Here is a 26,506-nt window from a genome sequence, read left to right on the forward strand (position 1 = left end):
CAGCTTTTTTAGCTTGTATATATTTTCATTGTAAATAAAGTGTAAATATAGTGTTGTCAAGTTTGCTATCTTAGTTCCAGAAATTTTGTTTATTTGAGTGACTGAACTTGAACTTGAGGGGGCTAGTCAGCTAGCAAGAAAGCTGCGCACGGATGCCAAGCATTGCTGATTTAATTTTGGCAAAGCCATTTGCCAGTCTTCCTTTCGAGGATAAAATTAAAGAGCAGGGTAGACCAACGCCTCAATCTGACTTGGTGAAAAAGGTAGGGAATAATACTCGTTCCTTTCAGCTCTCCTGGTACAAGAAAGTGAATTGGCTAACAGCAAGTGACCCACATCAACAACAGTAAATAGGCTACTTTAGTAATATGTCATGGATGGACCAAAAATATAGAATCTATTTAAAATGTTTATGCTGAGTATATTATATTGGAATATATGTTTTTCTGGATATGAATTAAACACCGCTACAATTTGGAAAACATTTTTAAACAAAAACACAGCCGAGGTCAATTTTTAAACAACATGCCACAATTTTAAAATATAAAATGTTAAAATATACCCCCCCCCCCCCCCACCATCATGTATATTGGACAGTAGGCTAATGGGCCAAAAGAACCTGTTATTTCACAGTTTGTGACGCTGCCAACAATCAGCCAGATCAGAGGCAAGAGTATGGGCAAAATTGATGTGTTTTTTCTTTTAAAATCTGGAAATATCGTAACCGACCAGCCTCCCCTGTTTGAAAGACTACCAGCCGCCACTGTGCTGAACCAACCGAGGACGAAATAAAAACTACTCGAAAACAAAACCCCCCAAAATAACAAAAAAAACCCAACAACAACTTGAAATAAAAGTACTTGATGGTAAGAACTTATTTTTTTTTTACCTTTCAAGAATTATTATTATCGCATTTTTCACAAATTGCTACTGTCATTTAGCCGCGTTGTTTACATCCTAAGCTAAGGGATAAATTAGGATAAAATAAAAATAATATATCCTAAGGGATAGATTGGGGATAAAATTAGCTCATGTTTAGTCTTTAATTTTCTGTAAAGCTGCTTTGCGACAATGTCTACTGTTAAAAGCGCTATACAAATAAACTTGACTAAGTGAAATTATTTTGTCGGATGCGTTGTATAAAGTTTTTATTTATTGAATTTACAAAAAATAAAAATGCTCTGTTTCTCAAAATCCAGTGAAGGTGGATAGAATAAAACAGTTATTCCACTCAATCTCGTCATACATGGCTTATAGACAACTTGGTGCTACGCGCCTTGTCGGCTATCAGCTCATGCATCATGCATGACTCGATTTTGTGGAATAACTTTAAAAAAAAAGGAAAAAAATATTTTATATATCTCTCATCTCATTATCTGTAGCCGCTTTGTCCTGTTCTACAGGGTCGCAGGCAAGCTGGAGCCTATCCCAGCTGACTACGGGCGAAAGGCGGGGTACACCCTGGACAAGTCGCCAGGTCATCACAGGGCTGACACATAGACACAGACAACCATTCACACTCACATTCACACCTACGGTCAATTTAGAGTCACCAGTTAACCTAACCTGCATGTCTTTGGACTGTGGGGGAAACCGGAGCACCCGGAGGAAACCTATGCAGACACGGGGAGAACATGCAAACTCTACACAGAAAGGCCCTCGCCGGCCACGGGGCTCGAACCCGGACCTTCTTGCCGTGAGGCAACAGCGCTAACCACTACACATTTTCCAGAGACTATAATTTGCTGCTATTTTAGTACTGATTGTGGGTTGTTGGTTTTTGTTTTTTAAATGGGTGATTATGCTTTAAATGTGTGTTTGTGTTTTACTAATATGCGCTATTCTTAATATGCACTAATCAGTAAGAGCACCTACAGTTTTGTTGTACATGTTACAATGGCAATAAAGGCTTATCTTAGTTAAGTGGAGTTCACCATACTGAATGTCACTTACTGGTCAACTGCAACCTCCATATAATAATAATAATAATAATAATAATAATAATAATAATAATAATAATAATAATAAAGGTTATCTCAGAGACAGAACAAACGGCTAAGAAAGCAAAATATTTGCATGATGCTTATATCTAGTCACAAGTCAAGATTAACTCAGGGGAAAAGGCAAGAGCTGAGAAGATTTGAAGCATGAAAACACAGCTTCCACCCTATCTGCTGTGCTGCTGTAGTTTTGTTGCATGCTGAAATCATTCAAACACTTGGGTTATTTTATACAGTAGATCAATATGTTGGAAATGCAATGGAACACATTGTGTGGTTACTCTTCAAGCAGCTTCAGGATGTATAGTTCCTCAAAAGGTTCCTCAATCAAAATACGCTGAAATATATGATTTTTGAGTGCACTTTTTTACGCTCCAAAATTGCACACGCTTCCTACACTTAAAACTAGACTTGTTTTACTATACAGTGCACTATTTTGTGAGTTGTGGCATTTTCTAGCCAAGCTTCAGATGGGAGCGAAGGATATCTAAACACTATGGCATCGTACAATACACTGCTAAAGGTTAGTGTGTACTGTATATTATTATACTAGTGATACATTATGTACGGTAGAAGATTACATGCTGGACAGAAAAGCAATCACGCCATGGGGGGAAAAAATGAAATGTGTTTAATTTGTGATGGGAAGACAATGTGCTACACTGAAAAGCAGAACCTTTGCTACACTGCAGTAGGGTATAGACCCCTTCGCAGTAAACGTCATTCATACATAAGCGGAAATTGCGCGCGCAGCCCGGACCCAAAAAAGACTCAGAAATGCCTAGTTGTTGTGTTGTCGGGTGTCAGAATCGTAGCAGTGATGGGGTTAAAATGTTCAGAATTCCAGCAGGATCTCACCCATTCAAAAAAAATCGCCGACGTCTATGGCTACAAGCCATCAAACGTGTAGACTGGGATGAAAGCACCATCAAAAATGCGCGGGTTTGCAGCGCCCACTTCATCACAGGTAAGATCAGGCTATTTATTAAATCTTTCTTTTTTATTCTTTCTAGTCTTCGTTTATTGATGTAGCAAAATACTTTGGTAACGTTTGTCTGATTAGCTGGGTCATAGTTACACAATGTAATGAATATTGTTAGCATGTTAACTTAGCTTTGCATGCAATTTTGTTTGTAGGAGAGGTCTCGCTTGACTCAAGCAGTCCAGATTTTGTGCCATCATTATTTGTGTATGCCGAAAATCACAATTTTAAAGCAAGGATGGAAAGGTAAAATTGTGTGCCCTCACTCTAAATGCCAACTTACGTTGACTGCTCTAACCTAGCTCCCGCCCCGTTCAGTTTCATTTCTGCTCTCTGCCTCTCGCTTTTTACGCAGCTCTGATTTCTCTTAGCTGCACTCTTTACACTATCATTCCTTTCATGCCATTACCTCCTGCAAACTGCTGTTTAGTGTTGGTATTTGCTGTTGTAGCTAAAGCCACATTGCCATCACATCACTGGCATAATTTGATTAAAACAAAATGAATATGAATGTCCCATTGTTAATCAAGTTGTACATGCCCGCACATAACATAATCATATGCGTCTAAAGACTTGTAGGCACGAAGTTTTTTGTGGGTGTACACTGAAGTCTTGTCAATAAGGTACGAGTCTATATCTGGCCATTGTATACCAGGGAACTTACTAACATCGTCCGTCCACTCTTTAAATGCGGATCCGGTAGGCGATGTCCACTTGTTAGAGTTAACTTATTTATGTAGCATTCTCGATCTTGTAACGACAATTGTTTGGCATAATCTGACAGCTCATAATGCCGGTCTATGGGCAGCGCCATTGTTTCTGGGTCCAGGCTGCGCGCACATCCTGGCAACGGTCGGTTTGTTTACAAACATGCAAAGGGGTCTATTGCTTATGACTTTTAAAGAATTTCAAAGTAATCCTTTACCGTGCTGATTTATCTTTAATCAATGTGTTGCAGCAGTACCACACTGAAATGCAATCAATGTCCAATCGCAGCCCGAAGCTGCACTCAGGGGTGGAGTTGTAATCAGCAAAGGGTTGAAAGAGTCGCTTTCCAGGAGGAGGAAGAGCCCTTTTTAGGTTCATAGTTTCTTCATCAATACTCCATTGAATCATTAACATTTTCATGATTACTACTAAACCATGATACAACTGTTCTCATAACTAAAACATACAGTTCAATGCAAGACCTGCCATCAAATTTTCTCCATTTTCTATGAGGTGCAGAACACCCATAATGAACTTTTTCAGGTGTAGGTTTAGGGTAAAGATTTGACAAACCTGGTACTGCAATCCTTCCTGAAGTAGGATGGTCCATCTCCAAAATGAGGCCATTATGAACAACCTGAGAAGACAATTCAATATGAACATAAGTTATTAATTTCAGGAAACACTGATGATACTGCACTGTGCAACAGATCAAACAGATCTCTTAAAAATAATCAGGTCTTACTGTGATTCAAACCAAAGAAAACAGGGTCAAAATGACACCAGCTTTTTTCAACATCAGGGCTCGTGAGGGGTAACATTCTGTACCACTTTTACAAGTCCTTAAAAAGCTCTCACGTCTGTACAAGTTACCCTGACCTCGTGAAATTGGTTTCTCATCAGAAACATTTCTGCAAAGTGAGAAACACGTCACTTTAAAATGGAAGAACAGGAAACTGCTAACTAAGTACAGTCAATTTCAACAGGATTTACATAGACACCTTCTTTTGAGCCAGTTTTTTTCCCCTCCCACGTTTACCAGTTTTACTTTCTTAAGCTTCAAGAACGCTAACATTTTAGAGTCCAGGGGTATCCTTAACACAAGTGGAAAAATCTGGGATGCCTGAGACAAGTAAATTGTGGCTCCAGACTGTTGTTTTTTTATTCATAGTTCTCTCATGGGGCGGCATAGTGGCGTAGTGGTTAGCGCTGTCGCCTCACAGCAAGAAGGTCTGGGTTCGAGCCCCGTGGCCGACGAGGGCCTTTCTGTGCGGAGTTTGCATGTTCTCCGCGTGGGTTTCCTCCGGGTGCTCCGGTTTCCCCCACAGTCCAAAGACATGCAGGTTAGGTTAACTGGTGACTCTAAATTGACCGTAGGTGTGAATGTGAGCGTGAATGGTTGTCTGGGTCTATGTGTCAGCCCTGTGATGACCTGGCGACTTGTCCAGGGTGTACCCCGCCTTTCGCCCGTAGTCAGCTGGGATAGGCTCCAGCTTGCCTGCGACCCTGTAGAACAGGATAAAGCGGCTAGAGATAATGAGATGAGATGAGTTCTCTCATGGGCAAGCAGGTACTGGTACAACAACCCAGGCTTATAGTACTCAAGTCTGACTCGTGCCCTAATTTTAAGGGCTCATGACTCGACTTGGACTTGGAGTACTGATGACTCGGACTTGGACTTGTACATTAACTGCATTCAGACTCGTAAATTGGAGACAAGGACTCAGATCTCATATCATCTCATTATCTCTAGCCGCTTTATCCTTCTACAGGGTCGCAGGCAAGCTGGAGCCTATCCCAGCTGACTACGGGCGAAAGGCGGGGTACACCCTGGACAAGTCGCCAGGTCATCACAGGGCAAGGACTCAGATTTTTTTCTTTATTTTTTGTAACATGCCATAATAATTTGGCATAAGATATTTATATCTACATTCATTTTTGTACTAATTTCGTGCAAGAGTGTCACACCTGCGCGCCTTGGCGCGTGCATCAGACAGACTCTTGGGTGCTCTCCGGACAGTGCGCACGCCAAGCGGACTCTCGCACGCGTGCGCCATAAATGACTTGCACCTGCACAGGATTAAGGCACAATCAGTGCGCCGATATAAAATCAGTGAAAACACACTAACTTTGTGAAGTATTGAGTTGCATTGCTGACACATTACCGAGCCTTAATTTCCTTGTTTGGGTTCCTGATCCCTGATTTCCTGTTTCTTGTCTTTGATTCTGCCGAGTCTATGATAGCCTGTTTGTGCCTCGCTCGACCTATTGCCTGTTTTACGATTTTGCCTGCCGTTCTGTATCGTTTACCTGCCTTCACTTGTATTAATAAACACACCTTCTGCACTTACATCCGTCTCCCAACCATCTCTGACAGAATACTTCACACTCCCTGAAGTATTCTGGGAGTGTGAAGTTCAGGAACAAACTAATGTTAATGCTGCTAAAACAGCCACCGTCAAAGGGTGCGGTTGGAGTCTCGTATTCGGACTTGACTCAGATCAATAGCGGACTCGACTCTGACTCTACTTGAAAATTTTTTAAATGACTTGAGACTGGACTCGGACTTGAGGTTTAGTGACTCGACTACAACACTGCAACAACTAGAGCCAGAGGATTTTTTTAACTAGCTGGGTTCACGTGTATGTGTGGCAGACAATATTTTCACACAGGTTTGTGGAAACACTGAAAGCTGAGAAATAGAAATTTTAGCTGCCACGTGTGCTACCTCTCCTGTTCACTCCATGCAATCACCTTAGGGTTAAACATGCCAAGAGAAAATAATGATGCTAGCCAGACTTGAATATCTTCTATGTGTTATGCAAGGACAGACATCATAGCCAACATGCTCAACAAGGACTTGGTAATTTTTACCAAGGCTGCCAATACAGCATTCTACATTACAAACTTTATCCTTTCCTGATAAAGACTACAGCTATGCCGTCATCCTTTCTTGAGAATTCATATATTTATTCCTTTCCCTTATTAGTTCATCTGGCCAACAGGCTTATGCCATCATGTGTTGTCCGTCGTCCATCCAGTGTCGTATGTATTTCACGAAAATCGCTTCTTCTCTCTTGATTCTTCACTAATTTTTATTATTTTTGGCAGGAAGGTAGGTCTACCTGGGGTGCGTATAGCTTCAATGCAAATTTGCATAATTGCAATTACTAATGAAGATATGGAGCAATTAAGCCTTAACGAGAAGTTTCCACACAAATCACTTTTCTCCCTCAATTCTTCACCGATTTTGATTCTTTCTGGCATGAAGGTAGGGGTACCTAGGGTGCATATAACTTCTACCCAGATTTGCTTAATTACAGTTATTAATGAAGTTATGGACTAATTAAGCCTTAATGAGCAGTTCAACAAAAATCGCTTCTTCTTGGTCAATTCCTTGCCGTTTTGGATTCTTTCTGGCAAATACTGTAGGTCGGTATTTCTAGTGTGTATATCGCTTCTATATATAGCTTGTATATAGTGTATACAGCTTGCAACATTTATTGCGCAAGGTGGCCCACTTTGGATCGTTCCTTCTGGACTAGACGGGGCCAGAGTGAGCTACGTCATCACTGACAGTTTCGTTAAAGTATATTAATGTACTAGTTCACTCGCTTGGGCAGGACACTAGATAACAGATTTATGATTTGTTCACTCCTGCTAAGTCGAATCCAATTGATCATAAAATCTCCTTCTAATAGATCCAAATTTCTTTGAGCTAAGAATCATGACAAATATGATGAACTTACAGCTAATTTTGGAATGTGTTCTTGAAGAGGATGATGGTTTCCCTCTCCTGCCCTTCTGCTTCCATCACTCTGTTTAGTCTGTCACAAATCATTAGTGCTGTCAGATCTATACGTGCACATCAGTGAGCTAAAACCTGATAGTTATATAAGGAGACATGATGTAGACGTAGGTGATGCCTGCTTTCTCTCCCCCCTCTCTTACTGATACACCTTTTTTCTTATATGAGCAAAAAGAAATGTTGAAGAGAACCATAGTGTTGTGCATGCACAGTATCTAGAATCAAGTTTAGACATGTTATAGAGGAGTTCTAGACTTAAGAGAATACAGTAATGCATCAACTTGATTTTTTTATGGCTTTTGCGACCGTATGACGACCGTACATACGAAAGACGTCCGTGTACCACCACAGGGAACCTGATCGTAAGTGCAAGGCAACGTATCTCAAACGCTTGACCACCGGACAATGAAATCTGTATCTTAATTTACATAAGATAGATGACTTTTTATCCAGCGCTTATTTTTAATTTGATTTAAAAAAAATAACATGGGATTATTTACTAACACATTTTACGGAAAATATTCTCGACAGTTTCATATAAAACTAGTTAAACCAGTTTTATTAGTCCACTAGCTTGTTGGACAGTTGAAAGTTTGTCATGTAATGGCAGTAGACAGATGTAATTGCAGGAAGAGTTTTATTGAAAACACGCTAGCAAACAGATCCAAAAAGTAGACAAAGGCAAAGTCGAAAAACAGGCAGTGGTCAAATGAGGCACAGACAGGATATCAGAGAGAATACAATACTCACAGTCCAAAACCACAAACGGGGTCAAAACCACAAACGTGAAACAATATACAAGGATTTTGCAAAGTCTGTGTGTTACTGAGAGTCCTTATATTTATGTGCTGTGATTGTGCTCTAATCAGGAACAGGTGCATGGCAATGAGTTTTAATGGTGCTGTGCAACAAGACAACTATTTGACATATCAAGTTTGATATTCTATGGTAACTATATACTCGAGTAATGATGTAAAGTGAAAGCACTGGTTCACTGCTGTCCACCAGGCACCCAGCAGAGTCACACCATAATAAATGTCGGTGTTGTTTTTGGCACATACAACCCCGATTACAAAAAAGTTGGGACAAAGTATAAATTGTAAATAAAAACTGAACACAATGATGTGGAAGTTTCAAAATTCCATATTTTATTCAGAATAGAACATAGATGACATATCAAATGTTTAAACTGAGAAAATGTATCATTTAAAGAGAAAAATTAGGTGATTTTAAATTTCATGACAACAACACATCTCAAAAAAGTTGGGACAAGGCCATATTTACCACCGTGAGACATCCCCTTTTCTCTTTACAATAGTCTGTAAACGTCTGGGGACTGAGGAGACAAGTTGCTCAAGTTTAGGGATAGGAATGTTAACCCATTCTTGTCTAATGTAGGATTCTAGTTGCTCAACTGTCTTAGGTCTTTTTTGTCGTATCTTCCGTTTTATGATGCGCCAAATGTTTTCTATGGGTGAAAGATCTGGACTGCAGGCTGGCCAGTTCAGTACCCGGACCCTTCTTCTACGCAGCCATGATGCTGTAATTGATGCAGTATGTGGTTTGGCATTGTCATGTTGGAAAATGCAAGGTCTTCCCTGAAAGAGACGTCGTCTGGATGGGAGCATATGTTACTCTAGAACCTGGATATACCTTTCAGCATTGATGGTGTCTTTCCAGATGTGTAAGCTGCCCATGCCACATGCACTAATGCAACCCCATACCATCAGACATGCAGGCTTCTGAACTGGGCGCTGATAACAACTTGGGTCGTCCTTCTCCTCTTTAGTCCGAATGACACGGCGTCCCTGATTTCCATAAAGAACTTCAAATTTTGATTCGTCTGACCACAGAACAGTTTTCCACTTTGCCACAGTCCATTTTAAATGAGCCTTGGCTCAGAGAAGACGTCTGCGCTTCTGGATCATGTTTAGATATGGCTTCTTCTTTGAACTATAAAGTTTTAGCTGGCAATGGCGGATGGCACGGTGAATTGTGTTCACAGATAATGTTCTCTGGAAATATTCCTGAGCCCATTTTGTGATTTCCAATACAGAAGCATGCCTGTATGTGATGCAGTGCCATCTAAGGGCCTGAAGATCATGGGCACCCAGTATTGTTTTCCGGCCTTGACCCTTACGCACAGAGATTCTTCCAGATTCTCTTAATCTTTTGATGATATTATGCACTGTAGATGATGATATGTTCAAACGCTTTGCAATTTTACACTGTCAAACTCCTTTCTGATATTGCTCCACTATTTGTCGGCGCACAGTTAGGGGGATTGGTGATCCTCTTCCCATCTTTACTTCTGAGAGCCGCTGCCACTCCAAGATGCTCTTTTTATACCCAGTCATGTTAATGACCTATTGCCAATTGACCTAACGAGTTGCAATTTGGTCCTCCAGCTGTTCCTTTTTTGTACCTTTAACTTTTCCAGCCTCTTATTGCCCGTCCCAACTTTTTTGAGATGTGTTGCTGTCATGAAATTTCAAATGAGCCAATATTTGGCATGAAATTTCAAAATGTCTCACTTTCGACATTTGATATGTTGTCTATGTTCTATTGTGAATACAATATCAGTTTTTGAGATTTGTAAATTATTGCATTCCATTTTTATTTACAATTTGTACTTTGTCCCAACTTTTTTGGAATCGGGGTTGTAGCACACTGTGTCAAAGAAAGGAATAAATATGTATTCATAACTGTGATGCATACCTCATTATTGGTCTCACTGTCACAAGACAATGCAGAAATGTATTGATGTGGAATACATGATACTACATAATTCAGTGGTTCATATGCTATAATGTTATTATTCTATTCAGGTTGAGTTTGTGCCCTTGCAAATATTTTGCTTGTACACTCAACAGGAGCTCCACTTTTAGGCACTGCCTAAATATCTACACTCACCGGCCACTTTAATAGGAACTTGTTCTTGATTCTAAGATCCCTGTTCTTGGCTGCAGGAGTGAAACCCAATGTGGTCTTCTGCTGTTGCATGCTGAGATGCTTTTCTGCTCACCACGATTATAAAAAAGTGATTCTATGAGTTGCTATATCCTTCCTGGCAGCTCAAACCAATCTGGCCATTTTCCTCTGACCTCTCTTATCAACAAGGCGTTTGTTTCCACCCACAGAACTGTCGCTCACTCAATGCTTTTTGTTTTTTACACCATTCTGTGTGAACTCTAGAGACTGTTGTGTGTGAAAACCCCAGGAGATCAGCAGTTTCTGAAATACTCAAACCAGTCCATCTGGCTCAAACCAACAGTGAAAGAAAGTCACACAAAAATTGAGATCACAATTTTTCCCATTCTGATGTTTGAACGAGGTGAAAATTAACCAAAGCTCTTGATTTGTATCTGCATGATTTTACGCATTGTGCTGCTGCTAAGGGATCGGCTGATTAGAGAACTGCATCAAACAGCAGGTGGATGGGTGTTCCTAACAAGATCAACTGTAAGCCACTGCTCACTTACGTATCCCCCCACTCTCGCTTATATCAGAATGCAAGCCATCGAAGGAACAGGACACTTATTATGAATGTTGATGTCAACAAATAATGAACGAGTAAGTAAAGAGCAGTGTTCTCCCCAGGTATTTCAAATAGCATCCTGGTAAACTGGCATTTTGAAATAGCATTATTGCTTCTTGAAATAGTGTTAAAATCTATGCTATATGTTTCGGAAATACATTCAGTCGGTAAACAGGAAGTCGATGTGGGACAGACCTGAAAATGATATACACGGTATAAAACTCGAAGCTGAAGCTTGGTACCAAATATCAAGCAGTTGTGATTTGTAGTTGCTGAGAAAAAATGTAATGAAAATTGTGTAAATCCACACTATATGTTTTGTAAATACATTCAGTTAGTAAACAGGAAGTTGACGTGCGGCAGACCTGAAAACAGTATACACGGTATAAAACCCCAAGCTGAAGTTTGGTATCGAGTACCAAGTGGCTATGACTTGTGGTTGCTGAGAAAAAGGGTGTTTTGGATGGACGGAGATATGGATGGACGGACGGACGGACAAAGGTAAACCAGTATTACCCCCTCCCCCCCGGAGCGGGGGTGTAATAAAGTGGCCAGTGAATGTATACAGTATTTCACATAACTGTTATACACATTGGTGAGGGAAGAGGTACATTTTTTTCACCAGTCAACAACAGGTATCTTTTCTTCGAGAATGTTGCTGATTGATGACGTAAGTAGAACACTGTCGTAATTTTCTATAATCATAAGAATTTTCATCATAGGACATGTTCTTAGACATTCACAGAAATCAGCTACAATTTTATTGGGATCATCTCATATACCCCTTTTCCACCAAATCAGTTCCAGGGCTGGTTTGGGGCCAGTACTGGTGCTGGTTCACAACTTGTTCAACTTGCGAGCCAGCTGAGAACCAGTTTGCTTTTCCATAGCTCGGGGTGCTAAGGGGAGCCACATCATTACGTCACTGTATACATTAGTTATGTCGCTGTATACGTCAGTTACGTCGCTATATACGTCAGTTACGTCGCTGCGTTTGCATAAACTTTGGCGCGAACATCGACGCAACAACAACACGGAGAAGAAGAAGCAGCAACAACAACAACAATAATGATGATGGATGACTTCGCATTTGTACAGCTGCTGCTTCTCATTGCTTAAAAATGGCGACCTTTCGCAGTCTTGCTATTGTTGTTGGTCTTAACAACTCCCCCCCGGCTGATGTAAGTGGTTCTTTCCTCTGGCCCAGCAAAGAGTTGGTGCTAGCCTGGAACTGGTTTTTCTGGCCCCAGAGCCAGTTCTTTGTCAGTGGAAAGAGAAAACCCAGTTCCAAACTAAGCACTGGCCCCGAACCAGCCCTGGAACTGCTTTGGTGGAAAAGGGGCAATTCAGGGTGACAAATAATAACCTGAAACAGTCATACAGCCTAAACCCACCTGTACAGAACTCATTTACAACACTGCGACATGACTCATTGGTCTAACAAAATAATTACGCTTGACCAGTTCATTGGGCTTCAGGCTGGACATGCTTGAAGAACAGTCCATTGCATTATTTTTCCTTTTCACCAGTAAATAGTGTGATTCATGACATGGGTTTTCCCCCCATTCAACCTATATAGCCGGTTTTCCCCCAGATTGACGGAGCACTAAAGCACGAAAGTGGACCAACCCAGAGAGTAGACAAGAGTGAAGGTTTGACATAATTTGTTTTTTCAACAGAAGACATGTTCGTGAAAGAGCTAATGGATGTTTGTGTCCTTCAGGAAAGAAAACCACAGAGGCTTCCAAAGCTCCTGGGTGGGGAGGTAGCGAGCCACAAACTTGCTCTGAGAAAACATCTGACAGACATGCCAAAGCTCTCAGGCTTCCAGCAAGACTTTATCAAGCATACACTTCAACACTTCTGAGTACGTCTGCTTATAAACAACATCGAGGTGATGTTTGAGAAGTTCGACAAGTTCACTGTACTCCAGAACTGTGCATTTATTATCACTGATATGTTGTGATGACTGAACTGACTTCTCATAATAAATCAATTTCATGCTTTTAATCAGTGACATGATATAATCACTCATTATTGTAAAATATGACCAAAAAATTGGCGGGGAGAAAGTATGTACATTGACTGGACATTGATGAAAGATGGGAATTATTAATGTAATTGCCACAAGTGCATTGAAGATAAATGGTGGAAAGCACATCCACATTCCAGGTCCACACATGCTCCGACATGGAATGATTATGAAGGGCTATGGCGTGTTCCCTTGTTCACTCTCTCATCACAGATGCTGGAGAATCTATTAAGAGCTGGCTGAGGAAGTGATGTGTCTCTGTGTATAAATTATAGGGTCAGCTTGCCTAGAGATGGAGGTGTGTTCATAAGTAGAAGGTCAAAGGTTGTTGCTTGAAGCTGCACATGATTTAGAAGGCAAGATGAAGTGGAGGCTGTATTGGTGGAATCTCACTTTTTATTTGAGGAAAATGAACTCCTGTAAGGTGACCTTGAAAAAGATAAAGTGTTGACTGAAGTTTAAGATTACTATGTGCTCATATGTCTTTATGACATATGCACTTTAGGGCTAAAGAGTGAATTTAAAGATGCTCTTAAGCAGCGAATCTTGTCTCTGTACATGGTTTTCCTGAACTCACTCGTAAGAAGGAGTCTGAAGAGCAGTTTTGCTAAGAGCACCTTTGCAATGTATGTCCTTGATACAGGCATTAGTAGTTGCTAAAAGCATTCGTACTGTAGTTACTGAAGGCCTTAGTAGTCCAGGGTTCTAACCAGACCAAAATATCAGTGTAGTGGCACCAGTCATCACGGCTGGGGGCTCGGGGGCCTAAGTGCATGGGTTCTACATGCCTAGAGATGCATTCTAGTGCATTTTCTGGCACTTGCAGGCCTCCCTGAAAGTCATACTTTTTTGGTAATATTAATGAGATTTTTTTTTTTCAAAAGTTGCTGTGAGCAAGAAGGTCCAGGTTCGAGCCCCGTGGCCGGCGAGGGCCTTTCTGTGCGGAGTTTGCATGTTCTCCCCGTGTCCGCGTGGGTTTCCTCCGGGTGCTCCGGTTTCCCCCACAGTCCAAAGACATGCAGGTTAGGTTAACTGGTGACTCTAAATTGACCATAGGTGTGAATGGTTGTCTGTGTCTATGTGTCAGCCCTGTGATGACCTGGCGACTTGTCCAGGGTGTACCCCGCCTTTCGCCCGTAGTCAGCTGGGATAGGCTCCAGCTTGCCTGCGACCCTGTAGAACAGGATAAAGTGGCTAGAGATAATGAGATGAGATGAGATGAGAAGTTGCTGTGATTGTTTTTGATTGAAGATTTATAATGGTTAATATTCAACTATATTGGTGACAAATTTATGGAATAAGAACAAGATCAACTGTGAGCTACTGCTCACTTACGTATCCCCCCGCTCTCGCTTATATCAGAATGCAAGCAATCGAAGGATTCGGACACTTATTATGAATGTTGATGTCAACAAATAATGAACCCTGAAACAAGTAAGTAAAGAGCAGTGTTCTCCGCAGGGATTTCAAATAGCATCCTGGTAAACTGTCATTTTGAAATAGCGTCAAAATCCACCCTACAGTATATGTTTAGTTTACCATTATTCAGTCGGTAAACAGGGAGTCGATGTGCGACAGACCTGAAAACAGTATACATGGTATAGAACCCCAAGCTGAAGCTCAGTACCAAATATCAAGTAGGTGTGATTTGTAGTTGCTGAGAAAAATACCACAAAAATTTTGTAAATCCATGCTATATGTTTTGTAAATACATTTGGTCAGTAAACAGGAAGTTGATGTGCGACAGACTTGAAAATGGTATACATAGTATAGAACCCCAAGCTGAAGCTTGGCACCAAATATCAAGCAGTTGTGATTTGTAGTTGCTGAGAAAAGTGTTACAAAATTTTTGTAAATCCACGCTATATGTTTCGTAAATACATTAAGTCGGTAAACAGGAAGTTGATGTGCGACAGACCTGAAAATGGTATACACGGTACAGAACCCCAAGCTGAAGTTTGGTACCAAGTGGCTATGATTTGTGGTTGCTGAGAAAAAGGGTGTTTCGGATGGACTGAAATACGGAGATATGGATGGACAGAGATAAATCAATATACCCTCCCTCCTTCGGAGCGGGGGTATAATAAAACAACCAGTTGATGTTCACCAAGTGTCAGCTTTATTTTCAGCTTCATCCATTCAATTAAAATACATGACTATCCAGATCGAACTCGTATCATACCGGTACCTTCCCCCAGGGGCGCAGATAGGATTTTTGAACTGGGGGGGACTGAGCTGTCAGCAAATGATTCCATGTATGTATGTACTGAAGCTTCAATATACATTAGAATTGTGAGTTTTCTAACTGAATGAACAATGGTAGACAAAGGCCTACCTGGTCAACACTAGCCAAACATGATCAAATTGGTGGCTTCCCAGTTTAAAAACTGGGACATCATGGAACATGGAATTCGAAAAAAATGGACAGTTAATGAAATGAAATGAAAACCCCAACGTTTATGCTGGTAGATGCTAGATTTCAATGCTTTTCCGACTTCAAACTTCCAACTTAGGAGTACAACTGAACGCACCATTAGTCGTAGCAGAAACACCGTTGCTATCAAATGGATGAGCTGTGCAGTGTTATTAACCGAGAATTACGTGGAAAATTGAACACCTTGCTTTCCCAACTCTGCAAGGATCTGCTCCAGCCTTTTCCCTTCTTGAATCGGTGTAATGTGGATTGATCACTGACAAGACTACTGCTGCTGCCATTTCAACTTTGTGCTGCAATGTAAGTTAGCCTAACTAACGGAACATTAATCCTCACTTTTTCTACCTATGTTTGGTGCCTTACGTAGGGACGGTGGGTGGGGGGGACAGATAGGGGTCACTATAAATCTGGGGGGGGACATGTCCCCCCCCATCCCCAGTGCCATCTGCGCCCTTGCCTTCCCCTACTGACCGTTTCAACGCACTGTGTTGCATCATTAAAAAAAAAAAAAATGCTGGGTACTGACACGTATTACGTCCATGGCGTGTAAGCACCTATTAACACGGATGGCACTTTACCATGAACATAGCATAAGGGAGGAGGTAAACCGGACTAGCATGATCAGTGACAATCTCCACATGGAACTACTCGGGCTGCTGTGCACTGGGTGCTTACATGGACAGGGAGTGGATGATGTCCGAATGTAGAACATTCACATGATGGAGCATTGTCACTGCCACATAGGGATAACAAGAGAAAATTAAACAAAAGACCATATTTTCAAGATTGACAAGCCTTTTTATTAGTGTGGTGGCAACTTTTACTGGCGTGTTGGCAATATTGTGGGTGTAGCGCGAAGGAAACATTGCATATTGGCTCAATACGCTGAAAAGGCTGAGTTAGAACCCTGTAGTTGCTAAATCCAGTCGATGAGATCACATGGCGTTTGTTTTTAGGAAAAAAAAACAATGAAATATAAAGTGCTTGAAATATATTTATTAATATATTGTATCGTTATTAAGCATTACATACATACATGTCAACCTATACGGAATGTCGGTATTTTATACGGATTTGATTCAATAAACATAGTATACGGGCATATAAATAAAGTTATACGGATTCTTTAAAAAAACTTCAATATTTATTTAGAGCTATAATCAATTCCCACGATGATAAAAGAGCACATAACATTTACAAACATACTGTACACCACAGACAGCCAGTAAAGAGTCTTATGAAATCGCGCGTTATCTTGTGGTAGCGAGACTTCGTTCCACTTTTGATCATGCGCACACCGCATTGCGAGAATCCCGCCAACCGTGAAGTCATAGACATATAAACATAGACGCCGCCTTCTGCGTAGAATCATACGTCATCCTCGCCGCCATATTGGATGTGGCAAAGTGGAGATTCTTCAACCGTCTCTGGTATAGCGTCTAGACAGTAGCCAAGAATAAAGATGCCTCATTCATGTGCTGCGTTTAACTGTACCAACAGGTTTACCGTCCAAACAATATCACATGGGATTACCTTTCACAGGTGAGACTGGAAAAATACTTTTCATTGTATTTGGTCATTATAACGTAATTTTACGAACAGATTTTCCTGACTTTGTGGCTAATATGAAGTCTCGCACATAATAGCCGCTCGGTGAAACCTGTCTCCAAACAACGAAGTATTTCCTTCGTAACTACGCTGATAACACTTTGCGTTTTTGTCAAACATTGGAGCTTTGTATTCATTCTGAAGGTTTATTGTTATTAATATTGAATAAAAAGTAACTGGGATATATCATTGTTAATTATCATTCAAATTCTAGGTAAATTATTTTAATTTGCATCTTATACGGATTTTATAAGGGAAATACGGATTTTGGAGGTTGGTTATACAGGTTTGATTGACCAAAGGTTGACATGTATGTACATATATAATGTGGTAGTTAATAATTGAAATTATTTTACATTTTCGGACAATATTTTTTTTATTCCAAGTGTTTTGTTTTTATTAAATGAACAAACATTCACACAAAAGAATGACCTAAATAAGCTAAATAATTCGGTAAATGTTTTCCCTGTGACGCTCATTTCACTGTTACTCCCCGATCATGCAGTCATGATTATTTCAACTGTTATCCACAAAACCAAGTTGGCAGTGTTCTCCCTTTTATAAATATATATATATATATATATATATATATATATATATATATATATATATATATATACAAACACACACAATGTTAGAGGTGCAGAAATGTGTCTTATTAATGACACTAAATTCGATAATCCCTTGCCTAATGGAGTTAAATGTGATTTAAAATGTAGCGATATGAATGTGACACTATGATATCCATACATAATTCCGTTACACATTGAAATATATTCATAATGTTTTCTGTATATTTATTTAATAATTAACTCGATGTACTTGCAATGTACAAGAAAAATAATTGAAAACCGGCAGCAGATTCAACACCAGTGATTGTGAGAGTCCCTCGGAGGCGCATGCGCAGTCTGTGTATTCGGCTGTGAGCGAGACGCTCTTTGTTGTGAAAGAGTGATCCAGGTCCATCGTAAGTTAAGAGCGAACTAAAGTACTACTTTGGCTATGACAGTGTTCGGGAAAACCATGTTAGCTTAATGATGGAGCTTAAGAGGCAGTTAAAGATGCTCTTAGCCTTAAGAGGCTTTTCTTGACCCTGATTGGTTGAGAAGTGTTCCAAGAGTGCTTTATATTTAGTACAATCACATTGGGAAGTTTCACTGTTTGTATCACTCTGCTTGTGTGTGTTTTAGCAACAGATCAAATGCAACAGCAACAGTCTCACTGAAACAGTTATTACAGTAGAGTAACCAATAATCATTACCGAATATCGCAAATTTTTCATGAATATAATTTCTGACTTAAAGCATGACCGATTGTCGAATGAAAATGAACACGAAGAAGGGAATTTCATCACTGGATGCAGCTTTAATGGGAATCATGGCACAAATCAGAGGGTACTTCCAAAAGTTCTTGGCCTCACCCAGAAAACGTCAGAGGAGAAAGACTGTTCTTGCATCATTTTTCAGCATTGTCTCCTTTAACGTCAATGCACTTGGTCCACTGATGTTCAAGCTTCACTATCCCTTCATGAAAGAAGGCCACATGTTGAACCTCCAGATCCTCCTCAACAGCATGGATGACTTCATCATCACTCTGAAAATGGCGACCACATGAGTGGGATTTCAGTTTGGGGAAACAGATAGAAGTCAGACGGTGCCAGGTCGGGTGAGTAAGGTCCACGGGGCAACAGTTCAAAGCTGCATTCAGCTGCTTCTGCTCCTGCCACCTGTGCAGTGTGGACGGGCGCGTTGCCCTGGAGCAACAGCATGCCAGCTCGAAGCTTTCTTTCCTCTCCTTTTTTCTTTGATTGCTTCTTTTAGTTGAGTTTTTGTGGAGAGTGATAAGGCTTTATAGTATACAGTTACACCCCAAAATGGGAGTTACGCCCCTTGGGTGAGACCAAGAACTTTTTGAAGAACCCTCGTAACTGATGATCTACAGTATGAGTGAGTGTGGCTTCTTCTGGATCTATTTCTGCTTGAGAGCAAAAAATAAATTATTTGGCCTGATAGTGTCTAAAACATTATTATTCTATCCACATTCACTGGATATGAGCAATCGTGCGCTCTGATTGGCTACTCTACTACTCGGCTATCAGCTACCATGAAGAGAGAAAAACAAAATGCTTGCTGAAGCAACCGAGGATGAAATAAAAACTCTACCTGAAAACAAAACCCTAAAAATACAAAAACGCAACTAAATGTATCTGATGGTCAGAATGTATCTTTTGTTTTATTTTGCAAGAACTATTATAATAGCATTTTTCACAAATTGCTACTGTCATTTCGCCGGTTTGTTTATAAGCAGAAATGATTTTCTCGGACGTTTTGTATAAAGATTTTATCTACTGAATTTGCAAAAAATAAAAATACTCTGTTTTTCAAAATCCAGTACATGTGGATAGAATAAAACAGTTATTCCTCTCAATCTCGTTGTACATGGCTTATAGCCAACTCGGTGCTATGCGCCTCATCGGCTACCAGCTCATGTACGACTCGATTTCGTGGAATAACTGTTAATTATTCATTTCTGATTGATAAATCTGCTGTATAAATGCAATATCGTACTCGCAGTCATGAGGTTTGTTATACTGAATATCGGCACAGCAGTAAGTATAACCACACTCTTGCTCTTGCTATACTGGGTAAGTAACCTCACATAAACCTTAACAGAAGTACACTATAATGAAAATGAACGAGGAACTGATGCTGGTGATCAAACTTAACAGCAGTGTCTGACTACAGTGTCTTGTAAACAGAATTTGATAATTAAGTGGAATTATCAGGACCTCAAAGCCAGTTCGAATTAAATTTTAGTTAGCCATGTGGATCGCAAAATTACAGCCTGGAGCCTGTGAATGTGTGTTAACCTCTTGTTCTGGAGAGCAATAAAACCCCCAAGTGCCAGCGAGCGACTGGCACATCAACAGCATGGCCACATGTGTCTTACCAACCATACAACTTGAAAAAAACAGACTCTGGGCCTCGGCGTCTGCGTGCAGTAAAAGCCATGTTTATTTGTGTTCCTTGCACTTTAATAGCTTCCTCCAAGGCCTTCTTCCATCTTTCCATCGAGGTCCTTCCTCATGCCTGTTCCCCTCCCTCTACCAATTCACAGTAGCTGGCAAGCTTTGCGGCTGCGTAGGTGGAGGTGTGAGGGTGGGGAAATGAATACGGTCTGCACGCTGATCGATGGCTTTAATTTAAACTTCATACATGTGGTATTTTTGGTGCATGCGAATTGATTATGTTTCATTTAAATTTTTGTGATGGTTAATTCAGTGCATGAGGCAGCATGCCACATTAATGCTATTAAAACTCACATATATTGTGTAGCCTGGATCCATTACAAGGAACCATAATGTCAGCATACATCCATGGATTAAGCTGTGATCATCATCGTGATGGCTCTGGTTGTACAACTCAGTGGCAGTTTATCGAATAATTAGACACAGAGCACATCATGATCTATGCATTAAACCCCAAACACAACTCCTTATTCAAGATGGCAGGACGGCATGTTTACGAGGCAGCTGTTCGACTGACTGTAAGCCAACACTTGCCACGAATATCAACATGTTCAGTGGCAACTCAGAGGTACATGTGCACCCGAAGGAGGAAAGAACTGTAAGTGTGACAGGATAATGAAAGCCAGATGACCATGTATGTGACTCATAACCAAATGGGGCCTAAAAGAACTGCAGATCAAAAGTATGAGTTTTAACGTGAAGGATGTGGTGTGGAAAATCTGGAACGGGAAGCAACAAAGCCATCAGGGCACAATGCTGCTCGAACCGTTCACAGTACCGGGTTTGAGATGTACAGGATATCGTATGTGGAAATGAGTCCCAAATGAGAAGCTTTGTGTTCACCAAGTGACATCAAATGAGATAGTCAATGATGGTGTAGCTCACTCCAGCCCCGTCTAGTCCAGAAGGAATGATCTAAAGTGGGCCACCTTGTGTAATCTCATTCATCTCATTATCTCTAGCCGCTTTATCCTTCTACAGGGTCGCAGGCAAGCTGGAGCCTATTCCAGCTGACTACGGGCGAAAGGTGGGGTACACCCTGGACAAGTCGCCAGGTCATCACAGGGCTGACACATAGACACAGACAACCATTCACACTCACATTCACACCTACGGTCAATTTAGAGTCACCAGTTAACCTAACCTGCATGTCTTTGGACTGTGGGGGAAACCGGAGCACCCACAGGAAACCCACGCGGACACGGGGAGAACATGCAAACTCCACACAGAAAGGCCCTCGCCGGCCACAGGGCTCGAACCCGGACCTTCTTGTTGTGAGGCGACAGCGCTAACCACTACACCACCGTGCCGCCACCTTGTGTAATAAATGTTGTAAGCTGTATACACTATATACAATCTATACTGTATATAGAAGCTATATATACCCTAGGAATACAAACCTATTTGCAGTGTTGTAGTCGAGTCACTAAACCTCGAGTCCGAATCCAATCTCAAGTCCCCAGTGTTCAAGTCCGAGTCATTAAAGAAAATTTCGAGTGGAGTCCGAGTCCACTACTGATCCGAGTCGAGTCCGAGAACGAGACTCCATCCGCATCATTTGACGGTGGCTGTTGCTGCCTTTATGTGAAAGCGTCTCTGCTACTGTGTTGGACTAACGTTACTGCTCGACTGCCCCATTTTAGTTAATAGGCTACAGATAAAAAGCTTGTTCATCGCTCAGCAAGCCCCGCCCACTATCAACAGGGCAAATAACGTGAGAGAGGGTTAACACTGGCTAGTTCATCACTCAGCAAGCAAGCCCCGCTTTCAACAGAGCAATGAACACAGCGTGTCACTTCCTTCTCTGGGTGGAGTCTTACCAAATGACGATTGAAGTTCGAGGTTGTCCCCGTCGTCTCCTCGATAGTTCTTCTACATATGGAACACATAGCAGTGCATTTTTTTCTCAATGCATGAGAATAAGCAAAGCGGACAATCCTAGGGGTGTTCTCTCCAGGCATTTTAGTGCCATTAACATTAGTTTGTTCCTGAACATGACGTATGAACAGGTAAATGTGTATTCTCTTGCACGAAATTATTATAAAAATGAATGTAGACATAAATATCTTGTGGCAAATTATTATGGCATGTTACAAAAAAATAAAGAAAAAAATCTGAGTCCTCGTCTCCAATTTACGAGTCCGAGTGCAGTTAATGCACTAGTCCGAGTCATCAGTGCTCAAGTCCAAGTCAAGTCACGAGTCCTTAAAGTTAGAGCATGAATCCGAGTCAAGTCCGAGTCCTGGACTCGAGTTCTACAAGCATGGATATTTGCCAGAAAGAATCCAAAACAGTGAGGAATTGACTGAGAAGAAGTGATTTTTGTTGAACTGCTCATTAAGGATTAATTAGTCCATAACTTCATCATTAATTGTAATTAAGCAAATCCAGGTAGAAGTAATATGCACCCTAGGTACCTCTACCTTCATGATAGAAAGAATCAAAATAGGTGAAGAATTGAGGGAGAAGAAGTGATCTGTGTGGAAACTGCTCATTAGGGCTTAACCCTCTGGGGTCCAAGGGTATTTTCTGGCACTGTAATGATTTTGTCATGCTCTGATTTTTGTTGTCAATTTCAACAAATCTAAGCAGTATTTTCAAAGTCATATGACTTTTTTTGTATTCAGCACAAGTTCAGCTACAATAATATCTATGTAGTATGTATGTCATGATTGTACTTTAAAAAAATAACAGATAAATGAAGATGTTGTAAAAAGCAGTTTTAGAATTGTGTTGGAACGTGTGAAAAAACATGACCTTACCCATTGTGACGAACTGTTTTGGTCACTTGAGGTGATTCTCTTCAGTCTTAGGAATGGATCAAGCACAAAAACTTAAATCTACTCCATTGATTTGGACAATTAACTGGCCATAAAAAAAAAATGGATGACCTATGGTTTTGGGATTAAGAGTTGGCAGTGGGAGGGGTATTCAATGAGAAGGGTAAAAAAAAATCCATTTCATTCAATTCAATGAGAAGAGTGAAAACTCCTCCCACTGCCAACTCTTAATCCCATCAGGTCAAGTCCCAATGAGTAAGGTCATGTTTTTCCAACACAGTTCTAAAACTGCTTTTTACAACATCTTCATTTATCTGGTCTCATTCTCATTATCTGTAGCCACTTTATCCTGTTCTACAGGGTCGCAGGCAAGCTGGAGCCTATCCCAGCTGACTATGGGCGAAAGGCGGGGTACACCCTGGACAAGTCGCCAGGTCATCACAAGGCTGACGCATAGACACAGACAACCATTCACACTCACATTCACACGTACGCTCAATTTAGAGTCACCAGTTAACCTAACCTGCATGTCTTTGGACTGTGGGGGAAACCGGAGCACCCAGAGGAAACCCACGCGGACACGGGGAGAACATGCAAACTCCGCACAGAAAGGCCCTCGCCGGCCACGGGGCTCGAACCCGGACCTTCTTGCTGTGAGGCGACAGCGCTAACCACAACACCACCGTGCCGCCCCCATTTATCTGGTATTTGACTTTATTTTTGTATTTGACTCTATTCAGTGAGTCTTGAAATTAACTCTTGTACTATTTTACTCAGTTCAGAGCCACAACCAACTCTGTTACACAATTACTCTAATTTTGCTCCAACTCCAAATTTTACTCTCTAAACTAAAATTGAGCAAAATTAACTATTTTGAGAAATACTTTTAACTCTGGGGAAAAAAAAAATTGCTCAGTTATTTTTCCTGTGTATGCAGTACAGCACATGCATATCAACCGATCTGCTCATCAGAAACAGAAGAAATATTTACACTAACTCGAGTTGATCTTTGGCTGGATCGAGTTGATGTTTAAGTAAAATAAATAAATAAATAAATAAAAAGCCACCGTGGCGGCACGGTGGTGTAGTGGTTAGCACTGTCGCCTCACAGCAAGAAGGTCCGGGTTCGAGCCCCGGGGCCAACGAGGGCCTTTCTGTGCGGAGTTTGCATGTTCTCCCCGTGTCCACGTGGGTTTCCTCCGGGTGCTCCGGTTTCCCCCACAGTCCAAAGACATGCAGGTTAGGTTAACTGGTGACTCTAAATTGACCGTAGGTGTGAATGTGAGTGTGAATGGTTGTCTGTGTCTATGTGTCAGCCCTGTGATGACCTGGCGACTTGTCCAGGGTGTACCCCGCCTTTCGCCCGTAGTCAGCTGTGATAGGCTCCAGCTTGCCTGCAACCCTGTAGAACACGATGAAGCGGCTAGAGATTATGAGATGAGAAAAAGCCACCGTTCATCATCAGTGGTTAGAACATGCAGAAAGGCCCCCATCGGCCACTGTGGTCGAACCCAAAACCTGCTTGCTGTGAGGTGACAGTGCTAACCACTACACCATCTTCTTTTCAATTTTATCAGTCTTTTCAAAGTTCTACTACTAATAATAATCTGATGCTTATGTGCGAGAAGGAGTCTCTTCATTTGTAAAGTATTTCTTTATTTTCATTGCTCGCCATTCTGTTATAGGATTGTGACTTTCAAAATTCTTCAAATATTCTGACTGTTTTTCTTGTAATATTATCATTATCATGTTTCTCTAAATATTGAGATTTTTTTCCAACATATTGCAACTTTTTTTCTGATAATATAATTTAGTATAAATATGCAGGTGATTATAGAAAATCACACACGCTGATTTGTTGAGAGATTCGGACTATTTGTCAATAATCACCTCGAGTGACTTGGCAAAATGGCGGCCAATCGCTTTGTCATCGTAAGTGAGGAAGAATTACTAATGATGAAAGAAAATGATGTTCCTAAAAGCACTAAAGATGCTACGAAGTTTGGTTTAAAACTATTCAAAGGTAAGGTGGAATTGTGGTTTATTTTATCCATTTCAAAACAAAGTATTTTAGGTGAGTCGGTGAAGATAAGTGACAACTCTGCGCCAAACCGTTATTACCTTTGCATGCTGTTTTTGAAGTTTGAAAAAAAAAAAATCAAATTAATTTGTTTTATTTCTCAAGATTGAATTGAATTTCTGTGCAGAATCATGAATTGAATCATTAATTGAATCACTGTCCTGAAATTGAATCACTGTCCTGAATCATGAATTGAATCGCTGTCCTGAATCATCCGAAGTGCATAAAATCCGTGTGCCATCTCGCAACAAGTTTTACCTCCAAATAGCCTAAACAACGTCTGACAGATTTTATCCTGTTTACGGTGGGCGTTCCCACAGCGAAAGAGAAACCAATCGAAACCGAAACAGTGAAAGTGATTATCATGCCGTTACCATGTGAATAGTTTTTTTTATGAATGCGTAAGGACGCATTCAGTGCTCCGACTCCAGTGTGACTGAGTAAGGTGACAAGTTGTTTCATCTAATTTAGGTAATTTAAAAGCTATCATATTAATTGGCAGTGAGCACATAAGAAAGTGTAAAGTATAAAGTTTCTGTCAATATGTTTATCCTGCTTGTATGATAAAAAAAAAAAACTCGTGAAGATATTTATCTCAATACATGACCTACTCATTCTAAACCTGTCGAGCTTTGCTGGCGAAGCTCTCCACCCCAGAAGGTTAATTACTCCATATCTTCATTATTAATTGCAATTATGCAAATTTGGGCAGAAGTTATATGTACGCCAGCCAGACCTACCTTCCTGCCAAAAGGAATAAAAACTGGTGAAGAATTGAGAGAGAAGATGCGATTTTCATGAAATGTGGACGACACCAGATGAACGACAGATGACAGATGACGGATGGACAACAGACAACCCATGATGGCATAAGCTCATAGCCTGTCGGCCAGATGAGCTAATAAGAATGCAGGAAAAACCAGGCGTACTTCAGCTCAAACCCACAGCAATTCAAATCCTATGGGTGTATTTTCTTTCTTGCAAGTTTTCCACATGCACCTAACCAAACAATGACTAATAACTCATGATTAATCAGAAGTGATTAGTTTCCATCCAGATACAGACAACATTTAAGTGCTTTAAGCTCACACATGAGTACGCCTTTTGAAATTTGACACAACATTTCTTGCAAAAATGTCAACTCCTGTATAGGGGGAAGAAAAGGAACGTTTCGGGGGAATACACTGAAATGTAACGTGATATACTGTCTTTCTTTTTTTTTTTAAATCATTAACATTCATCATCCATCATCGTGCCCAGTATGAACAGATGGTGCATCTATTAAAACACACAGCCACAATTGAAAAGGTATATAGTGTATAGTATAAAATTCTCACCATGAGCAGACACATCAGTAACTCCTCATAAATATAATTACACATAAACTCATGAAACCTTATGTTTTAGTGAAATAACAATAATAATAATAATAATAATAATAATAATAATAATAATAATAATAATAATAAGGGTCATGCCCTGATTTCAGTGCCATGCTTGAGTGTATT

The 26,506-nt window shown here is 40.6% G+C and overlaps 1 protein-coding gene across 2 annotated transcripts in view; it reads right to left on the minus strand.

Annotated features, from left to right (window-relative positions):
* sugct (succinyl-CoA:glutarate-CoA transferase) overlaps window positions 1-26,506 on the minus strand; it is a 370,194-nt gene that overhangs the window by 89,449 nt on the left and 254,239 nt on the right. For both annotated transcript variants that reach the window (XM_060922511.1, XM_060922510.1), the window contains one exon: window positions 4,264-4,327. In XM_060922511.1, coding sequence (XP_060778494.1) covers window positions 4,264-4,327 — 64 coding nt within the window. The remainder of the gene's footprint in view (window positions 1-4,263; window positions 4,328-26,506) is intronic.

Source organism: Neoarius graeffei, chromosome 5, assembly GCF_027579695.1.
Source record: "Neoarius graeffei isolate fNeoGra1 chromosome 5, fNeoGra1.pri, whole genome shotgun sequence".
NCBI lineage: Eukaryota > Metazoa > Chordata > Actinopteri > Siluriformes > Ariidae > Neoarius > Neoarius graeffei.